At 39.0% G+C, this 15,464-nt stretch overlaps 1 protein-coding gene across 3 annotated transcripts in view; it reads right to left on the reverse strand.

Annotated features, from left to right (window-relative positions):
• Positions 1 to 1,316: 1,316 nt before the first annotated feature.
• The window catches only part of LOC106654289 (dachshund homolog 2), a 198,547-nt gene continuing 184,399 nt past the window's right edge, over positions 1,317 to 15,464 (reverse strand). For all 3 annotated transcript variants that reach the window (XM_023461057.1, XM_014374081.2, XM_023461058.1), the window contains 2 exons: positions 3,510 to 3,593; positions 1,317 to 2,385 (listed from right to left, as the gene is read on the reverse strand). In XM_023461057.1, coding sequence (XP_023316825.1) covers positions 2,333 to 2,385; positions 3,510 to 3,593 — 137 coding nt within the window. In that variant the 3' untranslated portion in view covers positions 1,317 to 2,332. The remainder of the gene's footprint in view (positions 2,386 to 3,509; positions 3,594 to 15,464) is intronic.

Consider the following 15,464-nt stretch of genomic DNA (forward strand, 5'->3'; position numbering starts at 1 on the left):
TGTATGTGTACGTGTGTGATTGTGTGCGTCGATATGTGTGTACATGAGAGAGGGAAAGAGTTTCGACTGTTCGTGTATACATAAGTGTAAAATGTATATGAGAAATGTGATGCGATTACAATCCGGCAACTGCAGGTATGAGTCAGCGATCGGGGATTAAATTCTCATTTTCTACTTATACAATGTAATTTTTTTTTTCTTTACTAGCCCGGATATTGCCGGTATTTTTATGTATGTAGACATATACCATAATTACTTAAATTTTACAACACAAGAATACTGTTAAAAACATGTTTTTTTTCTCGTTACTTATACGACTAAAAAAAATTTGTACACTTGTTTTTTTCAAAGATTGAGTTTCTTCGACGACGCTTCGCCTTCGATCGATGGCAATATCTTTTTTTCTCTTTTAGGAAATAATTGATTCTTATTCGTGAAATTCAATTTATAGATGATAAATTTTTGTGTAAATGATCGAGGCAGACAGACGGTGTATAAACGAGAAAATTGCAATTTGGTCAAATCGATGCTACCTTATACAAAACTAATGAGTCTTTCGATTTCAAGAGCGCGGAGCGAGGATTCTTGTATTCTTATACCTCGGGATTGCGGTGCATCAAACGTGTGAATTTTTGAAAGTCATGACAAAATAGTGGGTATCCAAACTTACTTTGGCACGCACAAGTTTTGCTTTGGGTCGAAACGATTACTTTTTATTTTATATACTTTTATTTATAATATTTATATTGAAGACGTATCCGACTTACCTCGGTACAAATGTTTAATCACGTGAATCCATTATTATTGTTATCTTTACAAAAATGATTGAATTTTTTAAATTCTGAATGATCAAATTAATTTTTTGTTTAAATTCTTGTATTGAAATCATATTGTTTATCTCGAAATATTACGTAATCAACGACTTTGAAAAAATCACTCGTATCGAATTTTCTCTAAAAAAGTTTTCATGCACGGTATAATCGACCTCTCCATAATCATTAGCTCGTGCATCGATGCCACCTTACAAATACGATGTAAGCTTTGACGTTACATTCATGGAAGAAAGTTTCTCTCGTTCGCTTCTTTTAATTTTTAATATTGACGATTCATGAGTAACAGTGATAATCAATTGAGCTAATGACAAATACTAATTACGATGATAATGATAATATCATTCGCGACTGTGACCGAGACGAGATGTGTATATTTTAAATACCAAGTCACAATGGACGATAATGAAGATGATGCGATGAAATTTTCTATATAATATAATTATATTTATATACTTTATATTCATATTTATATATTTAGCATGAACGAACGAGCCACGTTTTTATTTTATTTTTTTTTTATTCTCTTAACTTTATTTATAAATATAATAAAGAATCTTACGAATACGATGGACTAACTATTTTTTTTATTTTTCAATCGGTTGGTTTATCAGTGCGAACGGTATATAATAGTTCGATCTTCGATTCGCTCTCGTATATAACTATATTTGCATCCATACGTTTAACCATGTTACGTTTATAATAATATTTATATAATGTATAGACTAAAGTCAAATTTTTATTTTCTCCTCGTTTTAAAAACGATTTTCACGCTCATGCGTACAAGGACTCGGGCGAGCGTCCCTCGATGAAGCAGTCTTTAGAATTATCTCTCACAATTTTTCATTTATATTTTTTATATGTATAATATAATATATGTACGACATCGTTATACTCAATTCTCATTTTCACGTTCTTCGCGTAGTTCGCATCCTGTATCGCTAATATGTACAACATCCCGCGCTCGTATCGTCGATACGATTGCGCGCGGATCACGTTTATTCTCTTATTTATATTATGTTCTATTAAAAATTATTTTATAGTCGATAAATGAGTACGATATTTGAAATATACTCTTTTCGTTTTTACCGCGTTTTTAATGAATGCCATTCGTCGTCTTTCATGAGTCTTACATACGCAACTTTAACTACAATAAAATGTTTAAAATTTCTTACTTAATTCTCAGTAAGTATATATATATATATATATATATATTTATAATTGTTACTTCCCTACGTAATTACGATAGAAACGATGATTGTGTTTTATAATAAACGCCCAAAATTCTTTCCCAGCGTTTCTCGATGTGTGAGTGTGCCATGTCGCATCAGAATGTAAGATCGAAACGGAGATGTTATTTTTTTTTCATCGTGATTCACATTCACGTGTACTTGGCGGAAGAGCGTCGATCTCCCCTTCGGAAAATGGCAGTTGGATCACTGGTTTCAATGTTGCGGCGGCGGCGACGACAATCTGCCTGCAGCCTCGGACTACGCTATTTTCTAGGTTGCACTGGTGAAGAGGACCGAGTTCTTATAGTAGCCTGCGCGTGACTCTGCAATGCATAAAAAAGATACCAAGTTTTTCTCTATTCAAATGGTCCACGATTTAATCGAGTTATCAAGATAAGTATATTTAATTGACTATATTCATAAAATAGGCATAAAGGGTCTATTAAAAAGATCATCGTTGGAGGGCCTCCCAACAGATGCTTCGTCGTTGTCGTTGTTAAATGAAAATTTCTTATACCACAGTACTCTCGGGTAGGGGTAGGGGGGAGTGACGATGTCGATTTAATTGAAAATTTTACGCGAAAATCACACTCGACGCAAAAAGTCGTGCGCGCCGCGCGCACTCCAACTTCGACTCCCTTTTGCTAACTTGCGCGAAGGCTCGAAACTTAAAGAAAAGACGAGTATAATAAGTTTATCGGTGGATAGGGAGCAGCAGCGACGTTGCAACTATACATAGGCGTCGTCGTCGTCGTCGGCCGGGGGAGAGTGCAATAATCGAACTCGCGCGCGTTCCATCATACAGAAAACTCGAACACTGCACTTTTTGTGCGCGTCGTCGTCGTCGAGTGCGAGCCCGAAGAAGAAGAAGTAGAAGTAGCAGAAGAAGAAGAAGTGGCGCATGCAAGAAGGGGTCCAAAACTTAGGCCAAAAGTTATCGCAGTCGTGCGTTAAGAAGTAAGTGTATGCGAGTAGGGCTATAAGAAACACTGAGCCGAGCTCGGGCACAGCTGAGCCAAGCAGCAGCCAACTTCACGTGCGAGTTTCTAATTAAAGATCGAACTTCGGATTTCGGGCGCGCGCTCGAGTATTAAACTCCACCTCGCTGGTGGTGGTATATAATAATTGTATAGGAATTTTGTGCACTGTGGCAGTTTTTCACTCACTCGCAAGAAGAGAGAGAGAATGGAAAAGTCTAGCGCGGCTTGGGAAGAAATATTGAGTTTTCCTCGTGGCTAGGCCTTCGTACTTCTTTTTTGCGCGGCCAAACTGCACACGCGATGTTTCAAAGTTCTTTATGCGTTAATTAAAATTAGTTTTTTTTATGAAAAAATACTTTCCTCGAATTCGTTAAAAAAGTATTTTCTAATTGCGAATGCGGAAAAAAAGTTTCGCAAGAAAATTATTGTTTAAATAATATTAAATAACTTGGAACGTGCGAGCTAACCTTGAAGAGGAGATTTGACTTGATCTCTGTCGGAGGAGGAATGCTGCCGCTGCTTCCTCTCGATCTCGAACTCAGCTAGCGATTCTGCAATCAAATGAATAAGAGAAAAACACATTAGTAACGATATAAAATAAAATAAAATTAAATTGATAAAGGACAAAAACTGTGTTGAATGATGTGTATGTCAGGATGTTTATTGAATATTATCACGCTTGTCAAGGGCTCTGATGCGATTTAGTCTTTTGGAGAAGTTCGCAACCCTTTGCTCTCCGTATATAAGTTCCTATGCGCATGCAAAAAACCACATTTATCCTTCCACGTAGAACGTAATCTCTCTCTCTCTCTCTCTCTCTCTCTCTCTCTCTCTCTCTCTCTCTCTCTAGGAAGCTCGGGTGCGGCAGGCAGAGGAAAAGCAAATCAGTGAGACGGAAAAGAGCCACGCGCGCAATGCCTTGTATATCTTCGCTACATATAATACATCGTCGTGTATACATTGACGCGAAGAGAAAGAGAGAGAGAGAGAGAGAGAGAAGCGAGTTGGTAATTAGCAAAAGGGATTATACGGTATATAAAGGCATAAATAAGCTGATGCGGCAATGATGAGTGAGTGAGAAAATACGCGTGACTGCTGTGCTGTGCGCTTACTACAGAATTCACTGAATTTTCGGCTTGTGGGTAGATTAGGCGCTTGGGTATCGGATATGGAGCTCGGATGGGCAGGTGCAAAGTTGTAAAATGTCCCTCTAATAGCATTAAACACCTAGAGATACGTGCGCGCAATGTGAGCTATTCGAGTATAGCTGGAGCTGCAACGCTCGGTATTTTGCCGAACTAATCGTTTATAATTTACGTGAATTAACTTTGATTATACTCGTGAGATCGGATTTGTGCGCTTTTCATAAATACGTAGATTTTCTATCATCTTTTCCTTTGCACATTTTTTCATTTCTTATTTTTCCGTAATATGTTTACTATTCAAGCAGACATGAGTTACGTTACTTAATTTTTTCAATTACATTAATTATAATGACTTAGTTTCACTCCATGATTTGTAATTGTAAATATAATTAAATAAAATCTACGATGCATGGAAAAACTGGCAAAGAACACATAAAGCTGTGCTCGCCATATTTTGAAAAACTGTGTTTATGAGACGCTATAGGGCGTTTTCAGATTGTCACGAAATGGTCACTTTACTGATTTGCCTGGAGGAACAACAAACAAGGTGCTGCGGGTTAAGTAAATGAGAGACCTTGTTTGTTGTTCCTCCAGGCAAATCTGTAAAGTGACCATTTCGTGACAATCTGAAAACGCCCTATAGCTCTTGCTCGACCGCGTGCCGAGTAACACACGGAGCGGTCACGCATGCCACTACCTAGTAATTGTAAACAACAGAACGAGCTCTCTGCTCTTCATAAGTTTTCCCGTGCAATTTGCTCGATCAATACAGAGAGGTTAACTGTTAGCGAAATTCCATGTGAAATCCAAGTGAAAATGGAATCCAGTGGTTTATTTAATTATTCTGTCAGGTAATTTTCATTTTATGAAAATGAAATTATGAAAATACTTTAACACAATACTTGATCTGATTGAGGTTATTTCACAGTAAAAGAGGAGCCTAGTGATGTATTTTTCAGTAGACATAATTATAAAATGATTGACGAAAACCCCGATCATAAAAACCCAACTCCTACCATTTTCACCAGAAAATTCGGTAAGATTTAATAATTACAATCAATTCGTATTATAGTTGTTTTTTATGAAAATGCTCACATAGTTTTGATTTTCCTGCAGGCCCATACCCCTCGGAAATGTGAATTCGATGACGAAGTGGAAATAGTCGGTGAATTTGAAGACGTCAAGCCGAACATTCACTTATTAGCGGTTAAGACAGTTGACGATGATTCTTCAAATCACTTGTCGAATAAAAAAGATACCGATGATTATGAAACTCGGAACATAATCAAAGTAGAAAACGTGAGCGAAGTGAAACAGAAGACATTAGTGATGTTGCAGTAGAATCGACATCGAATTTCGATCGTGGACTTGTCCAACATAATGAAGAGAGGGGAATGACCAAAAAGTTTAACAACAAACATAACCTCAAAAAACACATTGGTACGGTGTATAATGATACAAAAAACGTATGCAAAGTATGCAAAAAAAATTTTTCCCGTGTGAGTAAACTAAAAACACATGTCAAATTATCCCACAATTGTAATAGCCACTGCTCATGGGACATATGCGGCAGGACATTTACTCAAAAAAGCAGTCTCAAAATCCACATCGATTCAGTGCAAAATTGTGTCAAATACTCATGTGATGTATGCGGAATGCGGACGCGGAATGCGGATTCATTGCATAATGGAATCATACACTCATGCAATTTTTGCGAGAAAAAATTCAAAACTAGACGTAACCTCAAATACCACAAAGACGTGGTGCATAGAGGCATCACTCATGCTTGCGATACATGCGAAAAGAAATATACAACGAAGAGTAATCTTCAAGCCCACATTAATTCGGCCCATCGATAGCGCATTATAACTTCATGAATGTATAAAATTAAACGTATGTTTTGAATGGCTTATTAAAAATTTTCTGTTATAACAACATTAAGAGTTGATGCTATCTCATTATGTAAGAACAATGTTTGAATTTCAAAAGAATCAATAAAATTTCAGAAGTAAATATAAATAAATTAATTGTAAACTAATAAAATGTTGAACACCTCAAATTGATATCTATTTCATAATGCTATAGTCACTATTCAGCATACCTTGATCGCCCTGAATTTTTTGCAACCTTTATTCGCGACTGAGTTACATCTGCGCCGGAGAAAATAATGTAGAGAAAATTACTATACCATTGCAAATTTTACTAAGTTAGAGGATAAAGATTACAATTAAAATTACACTCGCGCCATTTACAGTTTTGAACAAGTCATTAAAAAAACTCTGAACTGAAGCATAAAGAGCTAGGAGCCAAGTATCCAAAAAACGGACAGAGTAATTAGTAGTATGCGAAATCTGGTTACAAAATTAAACACCACAACGATCACAGTGTACAAAGGTGTAATGATAATTAAACGCCCGAAGTTAAGGTAAGACAGAATAATTTTGGTACAATTTTCATTGAAATTATTGAAAAATATTTACACAAATATATGTACATAAGAATCAATACATAATTAGAATTGTGACTGATCATTTCTTCTCGTAATTGCGATGTGCGTCATCTTTGCAACCTTCATGAACTGTCTTTTGGTGAGTGAGCAAACTCGATTTTATTGTAAATTTTATCTTACACTTGTCACATGCAAAATCTTTCTGACCTTTGTGGACTGTCTTTTGGTGTGAAAGTAAAATCCATTTGTATCCATATTTCTTATCGCATTTGTTACATACGTAATCTTTGCGACCTTCATGAACTATCTTTTGGTGGGAGAGCAAACTCACTTTTTGTGTATATTTCTTTTCACACTTGTCACATGCGAAATCTTTACGACCTTCATGGACTGCCTTTTGGTGAATGAGCAAATTGCTTTGAACCCCAAATTTCTTTTCGCATTCATCACATGCGTAATCTTTGCGACCCTCGTGGACTGTCTTTTGGTGAATGAGCAAATTGCTTTGAACCCCAAATTTCTTTTCGCATTCATCACATGCGTAATCTTTTCGACCTTCGTGGACTGTCTTTTGGTGTTCGAGCAAATGTGATTTGAATCCAAACTTCCTCTCACATTTATCGCATGCGAAATCTTTGCAACCTTTGTGTACTGTCTTTTGGTGTCTTCTCAAATTACTTTTATCCCCAAATCCCCTCTCGCAATGGTCACATACATAATCTTTGCGACTTTCGTGAACTGTCATTCGATGCTTAATCAAAAGCACTTTTCGGGTAAATTTTTTCTCGCAACTATCGCATGCGTAATCTTTACGAACTTCGTGTATTTCTCTTTGGTGTCTGAGCAAAATCGATTTATTTTTAAATTTCTTCCCGCAATTGTCACATGAATAATCTTTGAAAACTTTGGAGGTAGATACATTGAAACCTTCGTGTACTCTCTTGAGGTGGAAGAGCAAGTGCGATTTTTTTCTAAACTTTTCCCCGCGCTTGTCACATGCGAAATCTTTGCAATCCTCATGGACTTTTTTTATATGTAAGAGCAAAGTCTGTTTATTTCCAAATCTCTTCGCGCACCTTTCACATAAGTAATCTTTGAAAACTTCATGGAATATTTTTTTATGTTTGAGTAAAGTTAATTTGTTTTCAAATTTTCTCTCACAATTATTGCACCTGAAATAGTCTCGATCTTCGTGTATCAATTTTTGATGTATAAGTAAACTCGATTTTTTCATAAATTTCTTCTCACACCCGTCGTACGAAAAATCTTTCCGGACTCTGTGCTCTAATATTTGGTGTCTACTCAAATGACTTCGGAACTCAAATTTCTGTTCGCACTTGTCACAAGCGTAGTACTTTTGTTTATTGTGAATTATCTCTCGATGTGCTACCATGCTTGATTCTAGTGTAAATGCCTGTTGACAAACTTCACAAACGTATTTTTTTTCGTCTGAAACAACAATGTCGAGTTGATTTGAATCATCTTTTGAGATAATTTCGTCGGATTTCTTCTCACTTGTATCCATTGTGTTGCTTAAACTAGACGATGTATTATTCATGTTAGTACCAAGGAAATTTGAATAATTAAAGTTTATCTTTTGGTATTATGGCTTGTTTCATTGGGGAAGACACGATTCAAACTAATTTATTTCACTATAAACATGATCAGGATATTGTTTACATTTCAGTTACCGATTTATCTATTTATGTAATATATGAAACGATTTAACATTCTAAATTTAGGGACAATTCCTTCGAGAACATTTTCGGCCTTCTAAAACTAAGCACTTCCGAAGAAACTTTGACCACATCGAGTTCGCTCAAAAAGCATCAATTACTGTACGGAAGCTTAATCATTTTAAAACTGTTTGGTACATCAATTTTGTTGAAGATGATATATTCCAACCATTGACTTGTTACAAAGCATACTTGACATATCCGTAAAAGTACAGTACACATCTAGCACACGAGAATACGACAATTAAAAAAACATACAGTCCGCTCGGGGATAGCCAGAGGCAGAAGACAGCTGATATTTGGTGGCGTAAAACGAAGTTTTCTTAAGCTCCAAAGAGCGGGGGTCACGATGAAATCCAATTGCCGAACGAGAGAGACCATTAAATCGTCGATTCAACGTGTCGAATACATATCTCGTCCTTTGGCAACTCTAATATGAGAGCGCACATAATATTACGCGCGCGCGCGGGACTGCACGCATCACCCGCAACTACGACGCGTTCATCCCGAAAACACGAGCGATGAAGGTGTCGGCGTATATAAAAAAAATTACCCACCGATATAGCCGGGTATTACCAGATGATACGAACGCGATGTGCACCGGCTACGACTACGAGAGGCCAATGTCAAATCGATTTCGGGCTGTGTATGCAAATGACGAATATGCTCTGAACCGTTTGAAATATATCTAGCATCCCCATCGGATATTTTAGAGATAGCAAGATAGGGTGCCGCTTCTCTCACTCTCTCTTTTGCTCTCACGCAGCGAGAGAGAGAGATGATGTTTGGCTTTATCCTGTTTCTCTTCGACTATCAATATTGTGAAAATGTATATTTGAATACAAATGCGCGCGTGGCGGTGCGGCGCGCGGCCAGCCGTATGGGCACCAAATGCTCTCTATTATGCAAATGATCGCGAGCGGAATATTTGAATTTTTATTATTGGTCAATAGCCTCTCGTCGTCTATGCTGCCGTATACGCAGTGTAAATGTTATATTTTCAACTGGGAACGACTGCACGCGCAAAACGGCTTATAATCCGATGTTCGCCATTTGGCAGCTTTTCCATGATTTTGCAGCGACGAAACAGCGCAAAATATTGACCAAAATTATACAAGAGCACGTTGCACGCGCAGGTAGTACACAAAACAGCAGGTATGTATTTGATCGATCGATTATACATATTTATGTACGAAACTTCGAGAACGATACGCGAAAAGCCATTAGGCGCCTTGGCGCGCGCGCCCGTGAAAACGATTTGATAAATCAAAGTGTGTGTGCTGTGCTGTGCGAGCGAGCCCAAGGGCCACTTACATACACAGACACATAGACACTCGTCTGTGTATGTATATAGGAAAGAGCAGCAATGGTATAGTACAACAGGTTATATACGAAATTGACTAGAAATTCTATTATAGTTCTGCGCGCGCGAAGTAAGAGAGCGAGAGACGACAAAACAATGGCCTTTGGGGCGGTTTTGGCCTGGGCGCAATGCTTATGCGTCTGATGCGAATCGCATTTATGTATATATAGATGGATACAGAGAAGGGAGAAAGCTAAGCTCAAATCCCTCTCACACTCTTTGTGCGTTGCCCGTAAGCGTTAGAGTCGGCACCTTCAACAAATTACCTTGTGCCTTATCCTCGCGCCGGCTGTTGTACGCTGAGTGCTCACCAACCCGAGGTCCCTTTGATATACCAAATGACAATTTAACTGCTCTCTCTCTCTGTGCGAGAGACATTGTTAGCTTTGCAGATTTAGCTGAGCTTGCGTTACGACGATTCTCCACCCTTCTACTGTACATGTATCTCGAGAGGAAGAAACTTTCACTTATGTGTGTGTATTTATGATGAGTATCGCGCGGAGAATCGTTAGAATGTTTAACGTATACGTGTGTTACTGCGTCGCGAAGATCATTCTGTGGGTGTGTGTGTCGAGACACAATCGTATAAAAAGCAGAGCTCGGAAAACTGCTCGGTAACGACCAAAGGATTATTGTACATCTCCGAGTACAGTAGTAGTGGTGCATCTTTCTGCCGGAGGCCAGCTCGAGCGCAAAAAGCTTCGAAGAGCAAGCATCGTAAACGCGGCGCGCGTCAGCTTTTTAGGTATGGTCGTGCGATGTTTCGAGAAAGGCACCTACTTATATATATAAAGAGTCAACAACATTGCGGCTGCAGCCAAGGAGAACGAGGCAGAGGAATTTAAAAAACGCCACCGCCGACTGAGACTCGAGTCGTTGTCCATTGACTAATAGTTTCGCTACTCGTCTTACACGCGCGCATACATACATGCACACACCTTGACAAATTGCGCGAATGAGCCCCGAACAATGGACGGCGACACGACACACAACGACTGAGGAGCCGTATCTTTTCTCTTCGCTTCTTCTTATTCTTCCTCCTCGCCTCGATATCTTCGCTTCTCGATTGGCATTGTTGTGTGTGTGTGTCTCGGACACGAGGCTGTTTGAATTACTGCTCGACCGGCAGCAGCAGCTTACTCGTGCGCGCAGAGAGCGAAGAATAATGAAAAAAAAAAAAAAAAAAAATANAACAAATAATCCGGTCCACATCTCTCTGTCTTTCTTTCTGTCTTAGATATATATATATATATATATATATATATGAAGCAGAAGCAGTGCAGAATTTCTTACTTCTGGTAGCCGCTTCATGACTCGGCACAACTTTCCGCAGCGGCAGCAGTCAGTCCGCGCTGCCGCGGTATAAAATCTATAAAGAGAGCCGTGCGCTTATAATTAAGTCCGACACAATGCGCGATGCAGCAGCAGCAACAGAAAGAAGGACTGGAGAAAAGGAAACCATCACACACACAGGTACTGCTCAATTTAAATTGCTTTGGATTAAAAATTCGATGGGGAAATAAAGCAACACGTCCGAGAGCAGAGAGCAGAGAGCCAAGACACGATGCGTATTTCGCGCGCATTTTTGATGATGCACTGGCACGCAACGCTCGTTTATTTCTATAAGCAACGATTGATTCTTCTTTTGGGGGGCAAAAACGGACACCTTTGGTCCGACATTCGTTTCCACTCGATTTCGAGAAAAACTTATTTATTGATCGCAAAATGTATTCTCCGTCGCTTCACTTGTGCCTAAGTAAAATAGAAAAAAACTCGTTTTTTTTTCTGCGCGAGAGTGTGTATACGGAATGGGCGTAATTGGATTTCATGCGTTTCGAGCGACGAAAATGGAATAAGACGTGCGAAATCGTTCTGAAGGGTACTTGAAGAGATATACACAGTTCAACGAGCTAGTCTCGAGATTACATCTTTCGCTCGCTCTGTGTATATCTGTGTGCGTGTGCGTGTCGAAAATCGCGAAGAAAAGCTTTTCCCCGAGCAACAAGACAAAAAAGCAATTTGAATATACTCCTCTCTCTCTCTCTCTCTCTCTCTCTCTCTCTCTGCGCTCTCGGCCTGTAATTGATCAAATGTCAAGAGAAAAATAAAAGGATCTCGAGTTTTTAATACGTCTGTTCTTCCTTTTTTTTCTTTCGCGCACAAGAAGTACATAGAGAATTTACTCTTGCGTGCGCGACGATCCAAGCGTGAAATTGTAGGTATAAAAAAGAGATGAAACTTATATTCGTATTTGCAGAATCAAAATTAAGTTGTGCACAATCAAGATGCAAGGTTATAGTAGCACCGGCAATGAGAGAGCGAGGGGAGTTGTACATGGAAAGTCATGCTCGTAGCACGTATGTATGATTTCTACATTTAAATATCATTTTAGCTTTGAAAATCGTTTCGTGATATATCCAAAACTTTTGTATTTATATTAGATCCTTTGCAAATCATTTCACAGGCGTTTTTATTACTCTTGACACTGTGTTTTATAGTAAAATATGTATTTGTAACCACTTGCGAGTTCATCATGCTCCATCTGTTGACGGAATTGGAAAGCTCGTAATCAAATATGATGCGTGTGATCGCGATAAGTCTTGTTATAATACAAAACGAATTTCGGAGCATAAATTTTTACATTTCCTACAGAAGTATAACTCATTTTTAAAATCAATTGGCAGCTGCGTAAGAAAAAAAAAAGACTGTTGCATCTTTCGAATTGCCTTTTGTTGAAGAAAAATCAAGCACGAATATGTGAACTATTTTTTACATCATTCAGGATGTATGAAATTTTGTTAATTTGCCAGAAACGTCATAATAATAATCATAAGTACAAGCACACGAAAGTATTATAAGGCAACAACGAGCGAGACGTCTACGAGTACGACGACGACGACGAGGGAAGAGAGGGAAAGAGAGGACGAAGTCTAAGTGGTGAAGAAAGGAGGTATAAAGGCGTTAGGAGGAACATAAGGAGCTGCTCGCAAAGGAAGAAGGAGCGCAATATATATGGTACACACACGCGCGCGCACTCACGCGCGCCATATATTTAATAGGAAGCTCTGTGCTGCTGCTGCAGTGTGCGGGTTAAAAGACATTCGCGAAATACGCGCGGAGGTACGGTAGGGGAGGGACTACAACTACTACTACGTACTACTGATTCCGAGCAAGGCCGACAGGTAACGCCACCGTGCGCCGAGGTGGTCGCCGGGGAAATTACGAATGTTATACCAACTATACACTACGCCGTATAGTACTCTCACTCCGCACAAACATGACTCGAGCTCGCGCGAGTAGCACAGCCTGCCAAGATATGCATGAAGTTCTCTATTACTATCCGCGTGTACGCGCGCTAGCGCATATAAAAGCCAGGGGTTCTCTGCTGCTGCTGCTGCTGCTGCTGCTGCTGCTCTGCACTGCGTGTACGCAGCCGGATCTTGGAAAATCGAGCGGCGGCGCTTACTATACCTTCTTCGGGCTTTGCAGCTAACACAATGAATTATGACTTGACGCGAGGAGAGAGGCGCGTGTTTTACGATTTTACCATTTCATGATTCACCAATGCAAAAATAATAAATGCCGAAGAAGAGGAGGAGGGAGACGGTGAGGAGGAAGAATTATTGGAACCTCGAAGATCGATTTTTAATGAATAGTGAATATTTTACGAAATTTGACATTTTAACTCGCCGTGAGGCGTACAATAGATTATATACCACCAAATTGACGTGAATCTATACGCGCGCAAGGCAGGACATGTTCACTGCGCGTACAGTTACGGCGTACTGAATGCGTATGAAAAGATAAAAAAGATGCAAAAAGATTGAGGTATGTATATGTACGACGAGCTATGTATGCAGCAACAGCAGACGCGCAAAAGAGAGAGCAGCAGCGATCGAGCGATTGGGAACCTCTGCCCCGCGTATTATTATTCTGTAAAATGCATGACTTGCGAAGACATCAAAACCGTGTTGTACAGTAGCGGCGGTAGGAGCGCACATAATATGACATCGACGACGACGACGAGACTAACTTGCTTTGCGCAGCTCTTTCTGATTTAAGTATCCCCCAAGACAAGCGCATACGCACACAAGCTCTCTCTCTCTCCTCTACTTCTCCTTTCTAAATCTTCCTTATTTATTGCAAATGGATTCGGTTGATGGCCCAGATGCATGGAGAAAAAGCTCTCCTCTTCTCGAGAGTATGCATTCTCTCTCTCTCTTGCTGTCTGCTGTTACTGCTGCTGCTGCTGTGCACGCATGTAAGTTTCGCGTTTATAACGAAAACAAGTCGTTCGCTGTACATGGTACGATATACAGTGTGTGTGTGTAAGGTAGCATATTCTCTCCAGTTTTTGCCCCGGTGTGTGTATACACGTGTGTAATATATACAGACACTATTAGCTTCTGTTTTGCAGCTTTTTGGTGCTCGTGTTTTGTACACCACTGCCGCTTATTCTGCATGCGCCTCCACGACTCGCGTGCAAACGAAAATAAAAAAAAATAAATAACAAAAAACAACGATAAAGGGCGCAGGAGAAAAAATGAAGTGGTTCTCGGTCGCTGCTGCTGCTCGTTTTGTTCACTTTTTTTCCTTCCTCCTCCTTTTTTTTTATTTTAATGCCTGTAGCGCGGGAGGGCCGTCGCGCGCGGACCCGATATAATACACCCGAGTATGTATAAGTGTTCGAGAGGCAGAGAAATTATAACCGCATACTTGCTTGCCGTTGCTGCTGCAGCTCTGTGGCGAATAAATTATATTTGTTGCTCGGGTGTTTTTAGCCAAAGCCAAAGCGCCGACGACGAGCCGAGCGCGCGATATTCTGAATTAGTTGCCGATTCATTATTCAAGCAATGCGCGCGGCCAGAAGCAGCAGTAGCTTTTCTGACGATCTTTTAAAATTCATGAGCGTAGCAGCAGCAGCAGCGATACGTATATATAAGCGAGGATACGTATGTATATAACTGAACCGAGCAATGACGATGCGATGATCGCTTTCTGACTTTCGGGGGAAAGGGAAAAATGCCCTGCGACGATGTTAAAGCCGCGCGCGCGCTTGAGCTTTTATCGTCATAAATCGTCTCTGCGCGACTTTTCTACGCCAGCAGCATCTCGCAATTTTCGGCCTCGCGATCCTACTTAAATTACGACGACCAAAAAGGCACTTGATTAAATAATCGCTACGGCATACGTACCTATCAACGGAATCTTCCGCGAAACGAAAAATGATCGTAATTATAAGAGGACCGAGCGATATTTCGTTCTGCACGGGAGGCTTGGTGGTGTTTTTTTTTTTTTTTTTTTTTTTTTTTTTTTTTTTTTTTTTTTTTTTTTTTTTTTTTTTTTTTTTTTTTTTTTTTTTTTTTTTTTTTTTTTTTTTTTTTTTTTTTTTTTTTTTTTTTTTTTTTTTTTTTTTTTTTTTTTTTTTTTTTTTTTTTTTTTTTTTTTTTTTTTTTTTTTTTTTTTTTTTTTTTTTTTTTTTTTTTTTTTTTTTTTTTTTTTTTTTTTTTTTTTTTTTTTTTTTTTTTTTTTTTTTTTTTTTTTTTTTTTTTTTTTTTTTTTTTATAACACCTATGGTACCCTGGCGGAAATTCTAAACGGTTTACGACAACTTTTTGGCCAACTGGAGAGTTTCTCGATGCTCCGCGCGACATTGAAAATCGTTCGGTGTAATTGTCGTAGAAAGGTGTGGAACCAATGTTATATACTCCGAATTATTCATTTGTTGT

Source organism: Trichogramma pretiosum, unplaced genomic scaffold (assembly GCF_000599845.2).
Source record: "Trichogramma pretiosum strain Unisexual culture from Peru unplaced genomic scaffold, Tpre_2.0 scaffold94, whole genome shotgun sequence".
Lineage (NCBI taxonomy): Eukaryota > Metazoa > Arthropoda > Insecta > Hymenoptera > Trichogrammatidae > Trichogramma > Trichogramma pretiosum.